The 22,480-nt window shown below is 43.7% G+C and overlaps 1 protein-coding gene across 1 annotated transcript in view; it reads left to right on the forward strand.

Moving 5' to 3' along the window:
* The first annotated feature begins 5,728 nt into the window (after positions 1 to 5,728).
* Positions 5,729 to 22,480, forward strand: part of IRAK2 (interleukin 1 receptor associated kinase 2) — a 66,314-nt gene continuing 49,562 nt past the window's right edge. Inside the window, exons 1-2 of the mRNA XM_063114592.1 lie at positions 5,729 to 5,885; positions 13,078 to 13,260. Coding sequence (XP_062970662.1) covers positions 5,792 to 5,885; positions 13,078 to 13,260 — 277 coding nt within the window. The 5' untranslated portion in view covers positions 5,729 to 5,791. The remainder of the gene's footprint in view (positions 5,886 to 13,077; positions 13,261 to 22,480) is intronic.

A 22,480-nucleotide genomic window follows, 5' to 3' on the forward strand; every position in this document is an offset into this window, starting at 1 on the left:
CCATGCTAGCACCTTGGTGCCTGCCCGGGGACCCGAGGCAAGGAGAAGGGGACTGGACCTTTCTCCCACAACAAGGCACACCATGCCAGCACTTCGGGGCCTGTCCAGGGACCCAGGGCATTGAGAAGAGGACTAGACCATCCTCCCAGAACCAGGCACACTGCACCAGTGCCTCAGGGCCCACCCAGGGAACTGAGGCATGGAGAAGGGGCCTGGACCTCTCTCCCACAACCAGGCACACCAAGCCAGTGCCTTGGGTCCCACCCAGTGACCTGAGGTATGGAACTGGGGACTGGACCTGTTGCTTTGCCTCCCACGGATTTGTCACCCCTTTTCCCTTGGGTAATGAAGCCGCCAAAGATTACTCAAAACCCATCTCTTCTGAGCAGTGAGAAGCCCTGAAAAGGGTTTAATCTCCTGGAACCCTCAAGAGCGAGGCATTCCTTCCATTTGGGAAATTAACCACGAATTGGTGTTGTCTTCCTGCATTTACTCTCCAGACCAGGAAGTTACAGGAAAAGAACACAAGTAGGGTTTTTGCTAAGTATAGTTTAACAAGTTTAACAATAGAAGCTGGCAACATTCAGTAAAACAAGCAAGGTGACCTTCCATAATGCAGTTTGCAAGAAGTTAAGTTGATCCACCAACAAAAGCTTGATCTTAGCAAGCATTCTCTTCTTACAGCAGTTTCTCAGTATCTTTACATATCAATCAGTAACCTGTCTGTCCTTTGAGCCAGCAACCTTGCTCTGCTGCGATTCTTTATCTTACAAAAGAGACTAGCCTGGGAAAGTTTCCTGTCCCCTGCAAAGTCAACATTTCATATGTACTTTTAAGAAGCTAGTAGGCCAAACCAGAAACTGCAAGGCTTTGGAAAACCAGGCCCTGTGAAATACATTTGCTTTATGTATACTCCCCTTGGATACCCCTCCCACACCAGGCACAAAACGCCAGTATCTCGGGGCCCACCTGGGTACCCGAGATCTGGAGAAGGGACTGGACCCTCCTCCCACAACCAGGCACATGACACCAGTGCCTTGGGGTCTGCCCAGAGACCCAGGGCATGGAGAAGGGGACCAGACCGCCCTCCCTAAACCAGACACACTGCACCAGCACCTCAGGGCCTGCCCAGGGGCCCGGGACATGGAGAAGGGGACCGGAGCCCTCTCCCACAACCAGGCACACCAAGCCAGCTCTTTAGGTCTTGTCCAGTGACCCAAAGTATGGAGAAGGGGACCGGACCCTCTTCCCACAACCAGGCATACCGCCAGTGCCAAGGAGCATACCAAAAATAGCACCTCCACACGGGTGGCCTACCACAGCCACCACAATAATCATGGCTGCCGCAAAAGTGGCTAGATGCCACAACTGCCACGTAGATGGTCCGCCAACCACTGGAGTGCATTCACACAAGAGTCACCAGCAGAGACAAAAGACGATGTCTCCTTCCACAAAACCCATTTCAGAGTGACAGAAGAAGCATCTGTTCTGTGATAATATTGGGGGACCTGGTCACATCTCTCAGCATTGGACAGATCATCTAGGCAACAAATTAACAGAGTAACCGTTATTCTTTCAGAAGGAGAGAAGAAATCTAGGGCAATTAGAGGGGGTAGGGGGTGGGGGAAGGGGAAAGATTGGACAAGGAGCATAAAGAATAATTACAATTTGTAATAATATATATGCTAGTGATATTGATTTAATCAACATATCTCAATGTTCAACCCCCAAAATATGTATAATCGATTTTGATTCAATAAATAAAATTAAAAAATATATTTTTCTTAAAAAAGAAAATACATGCAAAGTGCATAGACAAGTTTTATTATTATTTCCTTTTCATCAGTCTTCCCCCATAGCCCAGTCTCCTGATATAACACTGGTTCTCAACTCTGCCTGCACATATTAGAATTATCTGGAATAATTTTTAAATTCCAGTTTTTAAATTCCAGTGCATGATCTCCACCCCAGAATAACTGAATCTGGATCTCTAGAGGTAAGGCTGGACATCTGTAGTTTTTAAAAGCTCCGCAGATGGTTCTAATGTGCAGCTGGGTTTCAAGCCACTGATTGTAAATTCAAGGGAATTGATTGTGAATTAATATATATATTTCTTTCCATCCTCACTGCCACTGTCCTAGTCTGTATCTCACCTGTACTATAAAAAAAGCTTCCTGAAACAACTTTCTGCCTCTAGACATTCCTAGCTCAAAATGACATAACTATGTAACTAATTTTCAGCCTCAATAGCTGTTTCTAACTACTCCTGGCGGGGGAAGTGCTGGTCATGGGAAATAGCTAAATAGGGGAAGAAATTAACTGCAGGATCATTGGAAATGTTTTGTAGTGAGGCAATATCATAGAGAAGATAGGGCATTTATATTAGAGTCAGACCTGGGTTAAATCCTGAAACTTGGCCAACTTGGCTTGGCAAGTTGCAATTGACTTGAGCCTTAGTTTCTTCATCTGTAAAATGGGAACAGTAAACCTATCTTGCAGAGTTGTTGTGTGGATATCAGATAATGTGTGCTAAATGCCAGGTAGGTGACTGGCAACTCTTATTAATTAGTAATAGCAAAGACCTTGCTTTGAAGAACTTATCCTAAAGAGTAGGGACTGAGATGTATCCCTAAGATGGCTTGCTCAGGCTGAGAACTACTTGAGCTTCTCTGGAAGATAGAATCTTAGGATGCAGATCCCAAGCCCTAAAGCTGGGGTGAGAAGGAAACTTGTCAAGGGCCTGTGGAGACAGCACAGAGAAGCAGGTGGGGCTTGCACCCCCTGAAATGGCCAAGGCTGAATTTAAACCTTTTGTGGTCTTAAAACCTCATCAAGGGGAAGAGGCTGAGGGAGGAGCACTAAAAACACATGCTCCATGCTTGCAGAAGAAAGGGAGAAGCGGGTAGGGGGCTCTGCAAATAGAAAAGAGAAAGAAGAGGGCCTTCATTCTCCTTTGCCCCTTTGCACCTGGGATGCAGGTGCTTTCCCACTCAGCCTTTTTCAGGATGTCACTAGAGTCTTCCACTCAAAGTCCACCTTCAACCACTGCTGAAAACACAGGACTTCACTTGAAAAGCAGTCTCAGAACAACAGAACATTCCCTGCTTCCAACATCAAGGAGGTGGACCCACATAGTAGTAATCCTTTACTGGCCTCAGCCCTTTACAGTTTATGACTAGTATTTTGGGGTCCAATTAAGCTTCATAGCAACCCTTCCAAGTGGGTAGAACAGGATATACAATTTGCAAAATAGAAAACAGAATTTGCTCATGGACAAAAAGCCAGAGTAGCTGAACAAGAGCTCAAATACTTGTTTTGGTGGTTTGTGGGTACAAGGATTGAACCCTGGAACTTGGCGTTGCCAGCACCATGCTCTAACCAACTGATCTAACTGGTCCACTGTGAGGACTCAAATATTGATAGGGCTTCTGTCGGGTCCGCCGCCGGCCGACCCAAACATCCCTAGCCTCGTTGCTTTCGGAGGGCGAGCGAATGGCCCGGGATTCCTCTTTCCCTCCTGTCCCCTCTGGAAGGAGACGGGGGAAGAGAGCCGTGAAGAGAGGTGAGCACACCGCTGGCCCCAAAAACAGCCCGGTTAAAGGACACTCAGATGCGGCGGGGGTTCTGTTGAGCAGTTCTGTTTATTATCACACAAGCACTTGCTTTTAAAGGCAAATGGGGAAGGCAGGTTTTTTACATAATCTTATCAGCTTAAAGGTCAAGAGAGCATGCATCCTGTCTCACTGCCTAGCTATTGCAACCTTGAGCGCGGAAGCGCATATTTGGCCAATAAGGGCTAAGGCAAGGTTCCCGCAGACACCCCCACCCTATTTCCTCTTGGCGCTGTCTTAGGCTGCCACATTAATACGCCCTTGTGGGCCCATAATGGTGCCGCTTGTAATGTCACTTAAGGTGGCGTTCGTTTTTAAAGCCCGACAGCCTTCAAGGCAGGTAGGCATTGTTTTCAAGACTATCAATGTCAGGCTAGCCAGTTAGCTCAGCTGGTTAGAATGCAGTGTTACAGCATCAAGGGCAAGGGTTCAGATCCCCGGACGGGCCAGCTGCCCCCCCCTCCAAATATATATATCAATGCTAGCTACCAGTTTTTGAGCATATTCTCTGTGTAAGGAAGGCTCTGAAGTGGGTGTTCTATGCAGGCTGTGTAATTTGATTTAATACACTTCCCTCACTCACAACTCTAAGCAGTAGGAATGATTAGTTCCACTTTTGTGAGAAACAAGGCTTGACAAGTGAAAGGAGTTGTCCAGGGTCACAAAACCTGTTGGTGGCAGAACTGGCACTTGGCCCCAGGACTTCTCACTTTGATTTCAGTTTCTTTCTTTTACAGCCATACTCCATAGCTGAGGTTTACAGCCCTAGTTGCTTATCTGCCCTGATGATATTGCCTGATCTCTTGCAAAGTATTTACTTTGTGTGAAATGAGGATAATAATATCTATAGTTGAGGCTTGTGAGGATTACATAAGATCATTTATGCAAAGCACATTGTAGATAAAGATAAACAGTAGTTTTTATAATTGGTAGTTTTTGTAATTGGTAGTTTGTGTAATTGGTAGTTTGTAGCCAGTGGTGATGAAGAGTCTGGTGCCAGTGTGCTTGGGTTCAAATCCCTGCTCTGCCGTTTTGTACCTGTATGATTTTAGGCACTTTATTTAACCTCTCTGTGCCTCAGTTTCCTGATTTGTGGACTGGAGGTAATAACTACATCTACTTCATAGGGTCATTGTAAGGAGTAAGTAAAGTAACTCAGGTGAAGTGTGCACATAGTAAGTTCTCAATAAATACTAGCTATTATTAGTGTAAATTCTCCTCTAACCCTGTTTAATAATTCAACTTGCACAGCAATCCCATGTACCATAATATACTTCCCCCCCGCCGATAATATTTATCATCTTCTAAGATAGTAATGCAATTAGCTACCCTCGCTCCCTTTAGCATCCTCCACCTTTATTCTCTGACATAACTTATCACCTCCTCTGCTGCTAAGTTATTTACTTCTGTAGTATTTTTTTTATTGCTTATTGTCTGTCTCCCTCCAGGACAAATTTTGTCCATTTTCTCAGAGGTATCCCCAGCATCTAAAATAGTGCCTGGCGCATAGTAGCTGCTCAATAAATATTAGCTACTATGATAAAGTCTATCCTGAATATCCTATTGAATAGAGTTCTCCTCCTGTTTGCTCTGAATTCCTGATTCCCCTTAACCAACTCTTCTTTTTCTTTTTTGCAATAGCACTTATTTCCTTTTAACACACCGTGTAATGTACTTATTCAGTATTTTTATAATTTATTGCTAGTTTCCTTCCCCACCTCCCATACCTAGATTGTAAGTCCCATGAAAGCAAGGACTTTTGTAGGCATTCTTCATTTACATTATCACCAACCCTTAGAACAGTGTCTAGCATATGGCAGGTAATTCATAGAGTATTTGATGAATGCATTATACTTGATGTAGTACTGGAAGTGGAGTCGGAAGTCCTCCCGCGACTGCCGCAGAATTCCAGTGTGGCCCTAAACGTGTTCCTTCTCTCCTCTGGGCCTCAGTTTCCCCTGACAGCTCAGACCCTGCTTTGGGTGTGCGGTCCGCTCAGGTCCAGCCGGCGGGGCTGCGTCCTGTCGCACGTCGCCGCTGGGGGGCAGTGTGGGCAGCCCCGCCCCGCCCACTTTCCCGGCCGCCGCGCGGGAACGGCCCGCCCCTGCTGGGGAAGCTGGTGCAGCCGCCTCCAGCTCATTTACCTGCGCGCCTGCCCGCCTGCCGCTCGCTGCCCCGCCATGTCTTGCTACATCTACCAGCTGCCCTCTTGGGTGCTGGACGACCTGTGCCGAAACATGGACACGCTCAGCGAGTGGGACTGGATGCAGTTCGGTGAGTGGGGCCGGGGGAGGGCCTGGGCGACCGGTCCCCCTAGCGATCCCGCCTGGAGCCGGCCGCCAAGCCCCTCTCTGGCTAATTGGGTCTTGATCCAAGGGGTTGTGTGTCCTATTTCTGGATCGGGTTCTCGCTGTGTGACCTCGGGCAGGGCCCGCCCCCACTCTGGACCTCAGTTTAATCGCCTGGAAGGTGGTAGGTGGTCTTTGAAGATTTCTATGAGGAGCTATGTGTCGCTAAGTATTGCCGCCTCTACTTTGCTTTACCGTTCACAGTAAAACTGATAGTCATCAACAGTTACTGCGTGCTTACCCTGTGACAGGCCTGTTCTCTTACCTTATTTAATTCGCACGACAGCCTATAATGTGCATACTTCCCTCACCCCATTTTATAGACGAGGTAGAGTAACTTGCCTAGGGAAGTGGCAGAGTGGTACTGGAACGCAGGCCTCTGGGTCCTCCAGGACTCGCTACACTGTTACTCCTTGATGTGGTTTGTTTGCGCCTGATGGTTGGCTGAGAGGTCCACGGCATCTGGAGGAGGCTGCTTGTGTGGTCTCAGCTTCCCAAGCAGAGATCCGCATTCCAGGCCCCACCACCTTCCAGCCTTGTGACTTTGGACCAGGTTCTTAACCCTCTGAGCCTCAGCTTCTTAATCTGTAAACTGGAGATGATAATTACAGCTTTTTCATAAAGTCGTTGTGAGGAATGGAAATATTGTATAAAAGGCACCTGACACCTAAGTGTTAGATATCCTTATAAATCATAAGGAAGTGTGAACAATTATCATTCTTAGTTTTATGATTTAAGTCAGTGAAACTGGTGCCACTAAATTTTTTAATAATATATATGTTTTCTAATTAAAATTTTAGATTATGAAATACGGTATACCATTTATACAAAAGAGTGTATAATATATATGTATAATTTAAAGAAGAATAATGAAATGAACATGTATGTTATCCATCCAGTTTGGGCAAGTAATATATATTTTAAACTAATTGTTCTCAGTCTGGGCAATTTTGTCCCCTAGGGGACATTTGCCAATGTCTGGAGATATTTTTGGTTGTCACAACTTGGAGGATGCAGCAGGTAGACACCAGGGATGTTGCTAAATATCCTACAATGCACAGGACAGCCCCGGCACAAAGAATTATCTGGTCCAAAAGAAGAAAGAAGAAAAAGAATTATCTGGTCCAAAGTGTCATTAGTGCTGAGGTTCAGAAACTGTTTTCACCCAGTAACAAAAGTTATCCATGCTTATTGCAAGATACTGTGGGAGACAACAACAAAAATCTTAGCTCAATCTCTACCACTCAGGGGTAACCATTCTTAATATTTGGGTGCCAATAGTAATAACAGTAATTGCAGCTAATGTTTATTGGCTTTCTACTAAGAGCCAGCAGAGTGCCACGTATGCTATGCCTTCTAGTCTTTTTCCTAAACATTTATTTGTGTGTATATATTTTTCAAAAATCATTTTGTGCATTCATTATACATGATAGCCTGCTTTTTTCACTTAAAATATGTCACAGTCATTTTCCCTTGCCAGGCAATATTCTTTAGCCACATGGATTTAGGTTTTTATTTTCAGTGTGTATTTTTATTATCTATCTTTAGTTGACAAAGTAGTAGATGCTCTAGGTAAAATGATGTAGATAATACACCTGGGATGGAGAGGAAGGTAAGTGTCTTTCTGCTCCCTGGTCCTCATCCCCTGTTCTCCTCCCTAGAGGCAGTCATTGGTAACAGGGCTGTGCCAGGGTGCCAGTGAGAATGTCAGTTGCCACTTGATTTTCTGGACTGCACTGTGTCTCAGCACAGATGATTTGTGACAACTACTTTGAATGTTCCTGGGCAGTGGACAAACTTTGTGTGTGGAACTCCCTCTCGTTTTATCCCCGTTGGCCCAGCCCTCAATTGTGAATGTCAGAACTGATTCTGTTCCAAAGAAATTAATTTAGAAGGCACAACTATGACTTTTTTAAAAACAGCTTTATTGAGACCATGTAATTAATTCATCCATTTAAAGAGTACAATTCAGTGGCATTTAGTATATTCACAGAGTTGTGCAACTATCACCATGATCAATTTTAGAATGTTTTCATTACCCCCAAAAGAAACCCTGTACCCCTAAACTGTCACTCCCAATCCTCTCTCCCCATGTTTCCCAGCTTTAAGCATTGCCTATTCCAGACATTTCATAGAAATGGAATCATACAATATATGGTCCTTTGTGACTGACTTCTTTCATTTAGCATAATGTTTTCAAGGTTCATCCATGTTGTGGCATGTATTAGTACTTAGTTTCTTTTTATTACAGAAGATACTCCATTGTATGGATGTACCACATTTTATTTATCTATTTATCAGTTGGTGGATATTTGGGTTGGGCTATTATGAAAAATGCTGCTGTGAACAGTCGTGTACAAATTTTTGTGTGGACATAAGTTGTCATTTCCCTTGGGTATATACCTAGGAGTGGAATTGCTGAGTCATATGGTAGCTCAGTGTTTCACTATTTCAGGAATTGCCTGACTGTTTTCCAAAGTGGCTGAACCAGCAATTTGTGAGTGTCACAATTTCTCCATATCCTTGTCAACACTGTTATTGTCACTTTTTTGATTCTAGCCATCTGAGCACAGGTGTGAAGTGGCATCTCACTGTGGGTTAGATTTGCATTTTCCTAATGACTAATGCTGTTGAGTATCTTTTGATGTGCTTATTGGCTATTTGCATATCTTCTCTGGAGAACACCTCTGCCTTTGTAGGCCCTGGAGACACCAGAATTGCTCACAGTCCTCAGAGGCTTCCCACTGTGATTGAGGATATAATCCAAACTCTCAGCCGGCCCGTGGCTCACTCGGGAGAGTGCGGTGCTGATAACACCAAGGCCACGGGTTCGGATCCTTTATAGGGATGGCCGGTTGGCTCACTAGCTGAGCGTGGTGTTGACAACACCAAGCCAAGGGTTGAGATCCCCTTACCAGTCATCTTTATTAAAAAAAAAAAAATAATAATAATCCGAACTCCTCACAGGCCTGCCAGCGTTGGTGCAGTTTGGCCCCATTGACCTTCTGACCTCCTCTCCTTCCTTGCCCCTCTCCCTCCTTGGAACAGACTCTGGGCCTTCACACTGGCTGTTCGCTCTGCCTGGAACATTCTTCACCCTGTGGCTTTTTAGTCTGTATTAGTTTCTTCTTGCTGCTGTAACAAATTACCACATGTGTAGTGGCTTAAAACAGCACAAATTTATCTTAACAATCTTGAGGTCGGAAGTCCTAAAATCAAGGAGGCTCTAGGTGAGAATTTACTTCCTTGCCTTGACCGGCTTCTAGAGGCCTCCTGCATCCCTCGGCTCATGGCCACTTCCTCCATCTTCAGAGTCACAAGTGTAGCATCATCAAATCTCTGGCCTCTGCCTCTGTTATCACATCTTCTCTGCCTCCCTCTTGAAAGGACCCTGGTAATTACCTTGGGTTGACCCAGATAATCCAGGATAATCTCATTTCAAAATCCTTCACTTAATCTTATCTGCAAAGTCCCTTTTGCAACATCAGGTACCGTATTTACAGGTCTTGGGATTTATGATGTGGATGGGAGGATATCATTCTGCCTACCATAGCCCTTCAGGTCAGAGCACATGCCACCCTGTTTGAGAGGCCTGACTCATTAGTCCGTCACCATGTTCTGTTTCCTTCATTCCACTTAACGAGATTTGACATTTGTTTATGTTTGTTCCTTATTTGTTTATGTTTGTCTCCCTGTAGAGTATAAGTGCCATGAGGGGAGGGACCTCACCTGCTTTGTTCACTTCTGTATCCCCAGAGCCTAGGACAGTGCCTGGCAAGTGGCAGTACTCCTTGACCACTTGGGTGAACAATGAGCTGAAGGGTGTAGGAATGGTGAGGACACAGGGTGTGTCCACCACTCACCCTGCAGAGATGGCTTTGGGTGCATGCTCAGTCTAGTCTCCGTGATGGGTCAAGGTCACTGGGCTGGAAGCCAGCTGCGCTGCCCTATCAGCTGCTTCTTCAATGTCCCAGTGCTTTCTGGTTTCCTCTTCAGGTGAACGAATGAGGGATTGTGATCATCCCTTCAGTCCTAAAATGTCTTGGCTTCTGTGAGTCATTTTAGAGAAAGATGGTCCCTCAGAGCTTATTGTGGTACTGGGAGGAGGGTTTGGGGTGTGGGAAGAATTCTAAAGTGATTCAGAAAGTCCCACATCCACAAATCTGCATGCTCTTTTGCATTTGACTCTGGTTGGCAGATATTTTGGCTGCTGCTTGTTCGTTTCTCTATGATTGCAGCCGCGTCCTTTTTTGCTCTTGGGTGAAGAGTTTTGGAGTCTGTCTGAGCCCATGTAAAATAGGCTTCTTATAGCTCTCCCACCCAGGCGTGTGCAGAGGGGCCTGGGGGTACCCCCTCCTTTGTTGAGCCTCTCCCCTCTTGCTCACTCATGCATGTGCCAGTCTTTGAGCACAGCCTGGCTTTACCCCTTCCCAGGTGTGTGACGTCAGGCAAGTGACTGCCTCTCTCTGAGCCTTTTATTTTCTCATCTGTAATAACACCCTCGCAGAGTTGCTGAGAGGCTTAGGGGACATGACAATTGTAAAGGTTCTCAGCGTTTTCCCCTTCCCCCACCCAGAGAGGAGCCTGGTTAGTCTGGAGAAAGGTCATTTGACCTTAGGACGGGTCATTTCAGGAGGCTGTGCCATCATCTCTGCTCTGGAGTTCTTTGAAGATGGGCAGTTTTCTAGTGCCCCAAGTGAACTCATAGAATTCAGGAAATCAGAGTGATGGTCTCCATGTGGTGCTAACCACTGGGGATAAAAACAGGTTTTCATAGAGTGTAGATAAACACAGCTAACATTTATATTGTGTTGACTATGTGCCAAGCACCATTCCAAGTGCTTCTGTACTATAACTCATCTAATCCTCACAATAACTGCTGAGGCAGGTACTGCTGTTATCCCTGTTTGACAGATGAGGAATCTGAGTCTTAGGTAGAGGTGAAGGGCCTCCCCCAAATGCACAGCAAGTTAAGAGGCAGAGACAGGACTTGAACCCAGGCCTCAGAGTCCTAAGGTCTGGCCCATGTACCACAACTGTACTGTCCTGCTGCCATATGCACATGTTTTTATATCTACGGAAAAACATCTGGAGGATTAGATACCAAAAGGTAACCAGTGGTTTTCTCATGGTCTTCCAGGTGGAATGATCACAGGGACTTTGATTTTCTTCTGTTTTCCAAATGTTCTACAATGACCCGGTGTTTGTCAGTGTGGAGAAAAGTGCGGAAGCCCTCAGTAGTGACTCATCCCCCAAGATCTCTGTCTTGTCTTGACCTTGTTTTAAGGATCTGGTTAAATGCCGATATGTCATTTTCAAGGAACTGAAATGTCCAAAGCAGAAGGCACCTCAGAGTTTAATTCCTATTTCTACTGCATTACCAGTGAGGAAAGTTCAGCCCACAGAAGGTCAGGGCTGTGGCTGAGTTCCCACTGCCACTGGCCACCAGCAGCAGCCCCGGCTCTTGCTTTTCCCATTACATCAGGCTGCCTCCCAAGGGTGGGAGGTGGGCGGGTAAATAGCAGCTGTGTGTGCATGGAAGGAGGGGGGTGTTCCTTCCTCTTCTGTGTCTACCACTGGAAGCAGCCCCTGACCCCACTGACATCACTTACCACCGGCCAGGAATCTGGCCCGGGTTTTCCAGTGACTAAAGTTGCAACTCAGAAACTTTCCCTCCCTACCAAGGCTCTTCTCCTGGAGGTTTTCTCTCTGCAGGAGACTGTCAGAACCCTTCCCTATTTCCAGAGGGGAGAGGATTGTGCAGTCAGACCACATCTCTTCCTGGCCCTGAGATCTTCTGTGGTCCCCCGATCAAGTCCAAACTCCACAGCCTAGTATTTGAGGCCCTTCCTGATAGGGTCCTGGGCTTCATCTCTTGCCTCCCCTTCCGCACTCAGCCCGCCTATGTTTATATTTTCCAAACAAAAAATACAGCAGAGGGATTTTGGTTTACTTAACACAGTATCTCTAGAGCTTGGCACAGGCCTAGTGCACAGCAGGTTCTCAATAATACTTTGTTGAGTGAATGAATGAGTGAATAAATGACTGGATGCTCACATAGATTCCTGCTCCATGATTTTTTTTTTTTTTTTAAAGATGACTGGTAAGGGGATCTTAACCCTTGACTTGGTGTTGTCAGCACCATGCTCTCCCAGGTGAGCTAACTGCCCATCCCTATACAGGGATCTGAACCCTTGGCCTTGGTGTTATCAGCACCACACTCTCCCAAGTGAGCCATGGGCTGGCCCTGCTCCATGATTTCTGAAACCCTGGAACTGAAGTTTGATTATTTTATTCCTAATTTTAAAAAATGCCTCCCTCTCTTCAGTAAACTCAGTGGAATACTACGTGATCACTAAAAGTGCCATTTGGGAAGAGCTTGTCACAACTCAGAAAATGCTTGTGGTATAGTGTTAATAAATAAGAGCAGGATGCAAAATCTTACCTACAGTCTGGCAACAACTAAGTGCAAAGTCATCCCTATGGAGAGAGGGGGTAATTTTTGGAAAGATATAGTACCCTAGTAGCCTCAGGAAGGTGGTGATACATTGTAGAACTTTCTTTTCCTGCATTTCCCATGTTTTCTTTAATGAGCAGCCATTCATTTTATGGTAAAAAAACAAAAAGAAGGAATGTATCATTTTTATTATTGCCAGTGATAGCTCCCTGCAAATTTTGTCCAGTATTTCAGAATTGGCAAAGTGCTTTTGTATCCATCCTCACAGAACTGTTACATGGATCAAGAGAGACCATGTTTCCACTGGGGAATGAAACTCCCTGCCTACATGGGGCTTCCATTCTAGAAGGAGAGGCGAGTTCTGTTATCAACCAAGTCTCTCACTAGTGAAAAGGCAGCCCATAGCAAAAAAGCAGCCGCAGCTTAAGGCTTCTGACTCTCTTGTCCTGTGATCTTTCTCATACGTCTTGTGCAGCAGCTGAGTTGATATTTATGTTCATGTGTTCACGTGCCAGTCCCTATGGGTATTAATAGAATCAGCATTATAACGTGAGAGGGATGGGTAGGGAGGATGTTCTGGACAAAGCTCTGCTGGTGTGGGGAACCTTTTGGGGGGACTGCCTCTCTGACTCTAAGCAGAGTCCTCTCACTTGCTTTCCAGCCTCCTATGTAATCACAGACCTGACCCAGCTGCGGAAGATCAAGTCCATGGAGCGGGTGCAGGGCGTGAGCATCACGCGGGAGCTGCTGTGGTGGTGGGGCATGCGGCAGGCCACCGTCCAGCAGCTTGTGGACCTCCTGTGCCATCTGGAGCTCTACCGCGCTGCCCAGATCGTCCTGAACTGTGAGTGACTGAGGGCCCCCCCCTGGCTAGGGTCATGCTCCTGAGCATTTTCAGCACGGGCCACACTCCGTGGCCTAAAAATGTTTTTTTGTTTTTTTTTTAAAGATGACTGGTAAGGGGATCTTAACCCTTGACTTGGTGTTGTCAACATCATGCTCTCCGAAGTGAGCAAACTGGCCATCCTTATATGGGATCCGAACCCATGGCCTTGGTGTTAGCAGCACCACATTCTCCTGAGTGAGCCACGGGCTGGCCCCCTTAAAAACCTTTATTAATCTTTTAATTAAAAAAAAATATATTTAATGAATGAGTTTACTATGCAGCTAAGAAACTGGTAATAGTAGTTACCTTTGGGGACAAGGATTGGGTAGCCAGGGAACAAGGTGTTGGAGGGAAACTTTGCTATAAATCCTTTCGTACCTTTTATTTTTTTCTTTTTTATTTTGTAGATATACAACGTGGTTGATTATTGTGGCCCATTACCGAAACCTCCCTCCCTCCTCCCTCTTCCCCCTCCCACCCAACAATATCCTTTCTGTATGCTTGTCTTGTCAACTTCAAGGAATTGTAATTGTTATGTCTTCTTCTCCCCCCCCCCGGGTGTGTGTGTGTGTGTGTGTGTGTGTGTGTGTGTGTGTGTGTGTGTGTGTGTGTGTGTGTGTGTGTGTGTGAATTTATTTATTTATTTTTAGCTCCCACCAATAAGTGAGAACCCGGTGTGTGTGTGTGTGTGTGTGTGTGTGTGTGTGTGTGTGTGTGTGAATTTATTTATTTATTTTCAGCTCCCACCAATAAGTGAGAACCCGGGGTGTGTGTGTGTGTGTGTGTGTGTGTGTGTGTGTGTGTGTGTGTGTGTGTGTGTGTGTGTGTGTGTGAATTTATTTATATATTTTTAGCTCCCACCAATTAGTGAGAACATGTGGTATTTCTCTTTCTGTGCCTGACTTGTTTCACTTAATATAATTCTCTCAAGGTCCATCCATGTCGTTGCAAATGGCAGTCTTTCATTCTTTTTTATAGCTGAGTAGTATTCCATTGTGTAGATATACCACATTTTCTGTATCCACTCATCCGATGATGGACATTTGGGCTGGTTCCAACTCTTGGCTATTGTAAAGAGTGCTGCGATGAAAATTGGGGAACAGATATACCTTCGACTTGATGATTTCCATTCCTCTGGGTATATTCCCAGCAGTCGAATAGCTGGGTCATATGGTAGATCTATCTGCAATTGTTTGAGGAAACTCCATACCATTTTCCATAGAGGCTGCACCATTTTGCAGTCCCACCAACAATGTATGAGAGTTCCTTTTTCTCCACAACCTCACCAGGATTTATCGTTCAGAGTCTTTTGGATTTTAGCCATCATCACTGGGGTGAGATGGTATCTCAGTGTGGTTTTGATTTGCAATTCCCGGCTGCTGAGTGATGTTGAGCATTTTTTCATATGTCTGTTGGCCATTTGTATAACTTCCTTAGAGAAATGCCTACTTAGCTCTTTTGTCCATTTTTTAATTGGGTTGCTTGTTTTTTTCTTGTAAAGTTGTTTGAGTTCCTTGTATATTCTGGATATTAATCCTTTGTCAGATGTATATTTTGCGAATATTTTCTCCCACTCTGTTGGTTGTCTTTTAACTCTGTTAATTGTATCTTTTGCTGTGCAGAAGCTCTTTAGTTTGATATAATCCCATTTGTTTATTTTTCCTTTGGTTGTCCATGCTTTTGGGGTTGTATTCATGAAGTCTGTGTCCAGTCCTATTTCCTGAAGTGTTTCTCCTATGTTTTCCTTAAGGAGTTTTATTGTTGCACAGTGTATCTTTAATTCTTTAATCCATTTTGAGTTGACTTTAGTGTATGGTGAAAGGTATGGGTCTAGTTTCATTCTACTGCATATTGATATCCAGTTCTCCCAGCACCATTTGCTGAAGAGGCAGTCTCTTCCCCAGTGTATAGGCTTGGTGCTTTTGTCAAAGATCAGATGGCTGGGCTGGCCCGTGGCTCACTCGGGAGAGTGTGGTGCTGAGAACACCAAGGCCCCGGGTTCGGATCCCATATACGGATGGCCGGTTCGCTCACTGGCTGAGCGTGGTGCTCACAACACCAAGTCAAGGGTTAAGATCCCCTTACCGGTCATCTTTTAGAAAAAAAAAAAAAAAAAAAAAGATCAGATGGCTGTAGGTGTGTGGGTTGATTTCAGGATTCTCTATTCTATTCCGTTGATCGGTGTGTCTGTTTTTATGCCACTACCATACTGTTTTGGTTATTATAGCTTTGTAGTATAGTTTAAAGTCAGGTAATGTTATGCCTCCAACATTATTTTTTTTTGCTCAGTGTTGCTTTGGCTATGTGTGGTCTTTTGTTATTCCATATAAATGTCTGGATAGTTCTTTCCATTTCTGAGAAAAATGTCATTGGAATTTTGATGGGGATTGCATTGAATTTGTATATCACTTTGGATAGTATGGACATTTTCACTATGTTGATTCTTCCAATCCAAGAGCATGGGATATCTTTCCATCTCTTGTATCCTCTCTAATTTCTCTCAGCAGTGGTTTGTAGTTCTCATGATAGAGATTTTTCACCTCCTTGTTTAACTCAATTCCTAAGTATTTTATTTTATTGGTGGCTATTGAAAATGGGCAAGCTTTCTTGATTTCTCTTTCTGCATGTTCACTATTGGAGAATAGAAATGCTACTGATTTTTGTGTGTTGATTTTGTATCCTGCTACTGTGCTGAAATCATTTATCAACTCCAAGAGTTTTTTTGTAGAGGATTTAGGCTGTTCGATATATAGGATCATGTTATCTGCAAACAGGAACAGTTTGACTTCATCTTTTCCAATCTGGATGCCCTTTATTTCCTTCTCTTCTCTGATTGCTCTGGCTAGTTCTTCCAACACTATGTTGAATAGGAGTGGTGAGAGTGGGCATCCTTGTCTAGTTCCTGTTTTTTTTTTTTTTTTTTTTTTAATTTTATTTTGTCGATATACATTGTAGCTGATTATTGCTCCCCATCACCAAAACCTCCCTCCCTTCTCCCTCCCCCACTCCCCCCCAACAATGTCCTTTCTGTTTGCTTGTTGTATCGACTTCAAATAATTGTGGTTGTTATATCTTCTCCCCCCCCGTTTGTGTGTGTGTGTGTGTATGTGTGTGTGTGAATTTATATATTAATTTTTAGCTCCCTCCAATAAGTGAGAACATGTGGGATTTCTCTTTCTGTGCCTGACTTGTTTCACTTAATATAATTCTCTCAAGGTCCATCCATGTTGTTGCAAATGGCAGTATTTCATTCGTTTTTATAGCTGAGTAGTATTCCATTGTGTAGATGTACCACATTTTCCGTATCCACTCATCTGATGATGGGCATTTGGGCTGGTTCCAACTCTTGGCTATTGTAAAGAGTGCTGCGATGAACATTGGGGAACAGGTATACCTTCGACTTGATGATTTCCATTCCTCTGGGTATATTCCCAACAGTGGGATGGCTGGGTCGTATGGTAGATCTATTTGCAATTGTTTAAGGAACCTCCATACCATTTTCCATAGAGGCTGCACCATTTTGCAGTCCCACCAACAATGTATGAGAGTTCCTTTTTCTCCGCAGCCTCGCCAGCATTTATCGTTCATAGTCTTTTGGATTTTAGCCATCCTAACTGGGGTTAGATGGTATCTCAATGTGGTTTTGATTTGCATTTCCCGGATGCTGAGTGATGTTGAGCATTTTTTCATATGTCTGTTGGCCATTTGTATATCTTCCTTAGAGAAATGCCTACTTAGCTCTTTTGCCCATTTTTTAATTGGGTTGCTTGTTTTCTTCTTGTAAAGTTGTTTGAGTTCCTTATATATTCTGGATATTAATCCTTTGTCAGATGTATATTTTGCAAATATTTTCTCCCACTCTGTTGGTTGTCTTTTAACTCTTTTAATTGTTTCTTTTGCTGTGCAGAAGCTTTTTAGTTTGATATAATCCCATTTGTTTATTTTTCCTTTGGTTGCCCGTGCGTTTGGGGTCGTATTCATGAAGTCTGTGCCCAGTCCTATTTCCTGAAGTGTTTCTCCTATGTTTTCTTTAAGAAGTTTTATTGTCTCAGGGTGTAAATTTAAATCCTTAATCCATTTTGAGTTGATTTTAGTATACGGTGAGAGGTATGGATCTAGTTTCATTCTCCTGCATATCGATATCCAGTTATCCCAGCACCACTTGCTGAAGAGGCAGTCCCTTCCCCAGTGAATAGGCTTGGTGCCTTTGTCAAAGATCAGATGGCAGTAAGTGTGTGGGTTGATTTCTGGATTCTCTATTCTATTCCATTGGTCAGTGTGTCTGTTTTTATGGCAGTACCATACTGTTTTGGTTATTATAGCTTTGTAGTATAGCTTAAAGTCAGGTAGTGTTATGCCTCCAGCTTTATTTTTTTTGCTGAGCATTGCTTTGGCTATTCGTGGTCTTTTATTGTTCCATATAAATGTCTGAATAGTTTTTTCCATTTCTGAGAAAAATGTCTTTGGAATTTTGATGGGGATTGCGTTGAATTTGTATATCACTTTGGGTAGTATGGACATTTTCACTATGTTGATTCTTCCAATCCAAGAGCATGGAATATCTTTCCATCTTCTAGTATCCTCTCTAATTTCTCTCAGCAGTGGTTTGTAGTTCTCATTATAGAGATTTTTCACATCCTTGGTTAACTCAATTCCTAAGTATTTTATTTTTTAGGTGGCTATTGTAAATGGGCAGGCTTTCTTGATTTCTCCTTCTGCATGTTCACTATTGGAGAAAAGAAATGCTACTGATTTTTGTGTGTTGATTTTGTATCCTGCTACTGTGCTGAAATCATTTATCAATTCCAACAGTTTTTTTGTAGAGGTTTTAGGCTGTTCGATATATAGGATCATGTCATCTGCAAACAGGGACAGTTTGACTTCATCTTTTCCAATCTGGATGCCCTTTATTTCCTTCTCTTCTCTGATTGCTCTGGCTAGTACTTCCAACACTATGTTGAATAGGAGTGGTGAGAGTGGGCATCCTTGTCTAGTTCCTGTTCTTAAAGGAAAAGCTTTCAGCTTTTCCCCATTCAGGATGATATTGGCAGTGAGTTTGGCATATATGGCTTTAATTATGTTGAGATACTTTCCCTCTATACCTAACTTATAGAGGGTCTTTGTCATGAATGAGTGCTGAACTTTATCAAATGCTTTTTCAGCATCTATAGAGATGATCATATGGTCCTTGTGTTTGAGTTTATTAATATGGTGTATCACATTTATTGATTTGCGTATGTTGAACCAACCTTGCATCCCTGGGATGAATCCCACTTGATCGTGGTGAATAATTTTATGTATGTGTTGCTGTATTCTGTTTGCTAGTATTTTAGTGAGGATTTTTGCATCTACATTCATCAAGGATATTGGCCTGTAGTATTCTTTTTTGGTTATATCTTTACCTGGTTTTGGTATCAGGATGATGTTTGCTTCATAGAATGAGTTTGGGAGATTTGCGTCTGTTTCAGTCTATTGAAATAGTTTGTAAAGAATCGGTGTCGATTCCTCTTTGAATGTTTGGTAAAATTCTGCTGTGAATCCATCTGGTCCTGGGCTTTTCTTTGTTGGGAGCCTTCTGATAACAGCTTCAATCTCCTTTATTGTTATTGGTCTGTTCAGATTTTCTACGTCTTCATGGCTCAGTTTTGGGAGCTTGTGTGTGTCCAGAAATTCATCCATTTTCTCCAGATTTTCAAATTTCTTGATGTATATTTGTTTATAGTAGTCTTGAATGATTCCTTGTATTTCAGATGAATCAGTTGTAATATCGCCTTTTTCATTTCTAATTTTTGTTATTTGAGTCTTCTCTCTTCTTTTTTTTGTTAGCCATGCTAATGGTTTGTCAATTTTATTTATCTTTTCAAAAAACCAACTTTTTGATTCGTTGATCTTTTGAATTGTTTTTTGGTTTTCAATTTCATTCATTTCTGCTCTGATCTTAATGATTTCTTTCCGTCTGCTAACTTTAGGATTGGATTGTTCTTGTTTTTCTAGTTCTTTAAGGTGAAGTGTTAGGTTGTTCACTTGCCATCTTTCTATTCTTCTGAAGTGAGCATTTAATGCAATAAATTTTCCCCTCAATACTGCTTTTGCAGTATCCCACAGGTTTTGGTATGATGTATCATTGTTTTCATTAGTTTCAATAAACTTTTTGATTTCCTGCTTGATTTCTTCTTGGACCCATATGTCATTAAGTAGAATGCTGTTTAATTTCCATGTGTTTGTATAGTTTCCAGAGTTTTGTTTGTTATTAATTTCTAGTTTTAATCCATTGTGGTCTGAGAAGATACATGGGATAATTCCAATTTTTTTGAATTTATTGAGACTTGATTTGTGACCCAATATGTGATCTATCCTGGAGAATGATCCATGTGCTGATGAGAAGAATGAATATTCTGAGGTTGTTGGGTGGAATGTTCTGTAGATATCTGCCAATTCCAATTGGTCTAGAGTCTTGTTTAGATCTTGTGTTTCTCTACTGATTCTTTGCCTAGATGATCTGTCTAATATTGACAGTGGAGTGTTCAGGTCCCCTGCTATTATGGTATTAGTGTCTATTTCCTTCTTTAAGTCTAATAGAGTTTGTTTTATAAATCTGGCTGCTCCAACATTGGGTGCGTACATATTTATGATTGTTATGTCTTCTTGATGGATCAGTGCTTTTATCATTAAGTAGTGTCCCTCATTGTCTCTTTTTATGGTTTTTAGTTTAAAGTCTATTTTGTCAGATATAAGAATAGCCACTCCAGCTCGTTTTTCTTTTCTGTTTGCATGGTAAATCTTTTTCCATCCTTTCACTCTTAGTCTGTGTGAATCTTTATGGGTGAGGTGGGTCTCTTGTAGGCAGCATATAGTTGGGTCCTGCTTTTTGATCTAGTCAGCCAGTCTGTGTCTTTTAATTGGGGAATTTAAGCCTTTAACATTAAGAGTTGTTATTGAAAGGTGTTGATTTATTCCTAGCATTTTATTGGTTGTTTGGTTGTCTTAGGTGTCTTTTGTTCCTTGCTTTCTGATTTACTGTTTGGTTTCTTTGTTTGTTGATTCCTTAGGTTGTAGATAGTGTTTTTGTTAGCTTGTTTTCTCTTCATGAATGCCATTTTTATTGTACTAACGGGTTTAGATTTTTCTTAGGTTTTTATGGCAGTGGTAGTTATTTTTCAGGAACCAAACCCAGTACTCCCTTGAGGATTTCTTGTAAGGGTGGTCGTGTGGTAGTGAACTCCCGCAGTTTTTGTTTGTCTGAGAAATATACTATTTGCCCCTCATTTCGGAAGGATAGCCTTGCAGGGTAGAGTATTCTTGGCTGGCAATCTTTGTCTTTTAGTATTTTGAAAATATCATCCCATTCCTTTCTAGCTTTTAGGGTTTGTGATGAAAAGTCTGATGTTAACCTGATTGGGGCTCCCTTATAGGTGATTTGACGCTTCTCTCTTGCAGCTTTTAAGATTGTCTCTTTGTCTCTGAGCTTTGCCAATTTGACTATGACATGTCTTGGAGAAGGCCTTTTTGGGTTGAATACGTTTGGAGATCGTTGAGCTTCCTGGATCTGAAGATCTGTGATTTTTCCTATACCTGGGAAGTTTTCTGCCACTATTTTGTTGAATATGTTTTCAATGGAATCTCCATTTTCCTCCCCTTCTGGAATACCCATGACTCGGATATTTGAGCGCTTGAGGTTGTCTGATATCTCTCTCAGATTTTCTTCCATGTCCTTGATTCTTTTTTCTTTCTTTTTGTCTGCTTGTGTTATTTCAAACAGCCCATCTTCAAGTTCAGAGGTTCTCTCTTCAACTTCGACAAGCCTGCTGGTTAAACTCTCCGTTGTGTTTTTTATTTCGCTGAATAACTTCTTCAGTTCAGCAAGTTCTGCTACATTTTTTTTCAGGACATTGATTTCCTTGTATATTTCCTCTTTCAGATCCTGTATACTTTTCCTCATTTCATCATGATGTCTAGCTGAGTTTTCTTGTATCTCATTCAGTTTCCTTAGAATTATCACTCGAAATTCCTTGTCAGTTATTTCAAGGGCTTCTTGTTCTATAGGATCTAGAGTATGAGATTTATTAACTTTTGGTGGTGTACTTTCTTGATTTTTTGTATTTCTGGTGTCTTTTTTTTGGTGTTTATTCATTGTGGCTCCCGCCGTGACTGCTCAGTTGGCCTCTAGTGTCTTGTGTGTGTGGTTGCCTCGGGTCTTGGTCTTCTCCGGGGAGCCACCTTTCTGGTCAGCTTGTACTCTGCTGGGCTGGTGGATCATGTACCACAGGGTGTGTGATCTCTGTTGAGCTTTCACTTTCTGTACAGGACTTGTCCCCGTTCCGTGTGCTCTGGCCCAGGCTGTTAGATCGTGCAGTGGCGACCCCACTGGGTGTTTGGTTTCTGTCGAGTCTCCGCCTCCCTGGCCGCACGTCTCCCCCCTCTGTGCACACTGTGCTGGGCTGGGGTGTGTCTTCTGCACCCCTCGTCTATCAGCTGGGCCTTCAAGACCCTGCTCGGCACCGCCTCGCCCAGGAAGTCTACCAGGTTTCTGCTAGGCACAGACGACCGGTCTCTCTGGGTGCCTTTGTAGCACTATGTAGATCTTTCTTGGGTCTTGTTCACCTTTGTATCCCCCCGGTATAAACCGAGTCTAGTGCCCGCCTGCAGCCTGCTCTCCGGCAGGTTCAAGCGGACCTGGGAACTCTCCTACCACACTATTCCCAACCAGAAATTCGTTAGGCTTTTTTCCAAACTGGTGGTCGCAGAGATGGTATCTGCCTCCCAGTAACAGGAAGTTTACCAGGGCCGGAGTCCAGGGTGTGGTGGAGTGACAGTCGGCCCGCCCATACTTCCTAGCCCTCCCAACACTGGTCGGGACGCCCCACACCCCCAGCCCCGCCAGAGAACCGCGGAGGGAGTGGGAGAGGAGGCCGGCCCGCAGGGTCCGGAAAGCCCCGCGCCAGGCCAAGCAAATGGGCTCAGTGATGGCCGAGCAGGGCGGAGCTGCCCGCACCTGGGAAAATGGAGGCAGCACCGGGGCAGTGAGTGGCCTGGTGGTGCAGGCAGGAGCCGCGTGGGCATCCACCCCCCGAACAGAGCTGTGCCAGGGATCACTCACAGTGCTGTGCCAGGTCGGGCGCTCGCTCTGTCTCTGGTTTGTTGCCTTCCGTGTTCTCGGCGCTGCCACCTCGGGGCTGTT

Source organism: Cynocephalus volans, chromosome 11 (genome assembly GCF_027409185.1).
Source record: "Cynocephalus volans isolate mCynVol1 chromosome 11, mCynVol1.pri, whole genome shotgun sequence".
Lineage (NCBI taxonomy): Eukaryota > Metazoa > Chordata > Mammalia > Dermoptera > Cynocephalidae > Cynocephalus > Cynocephalus volans.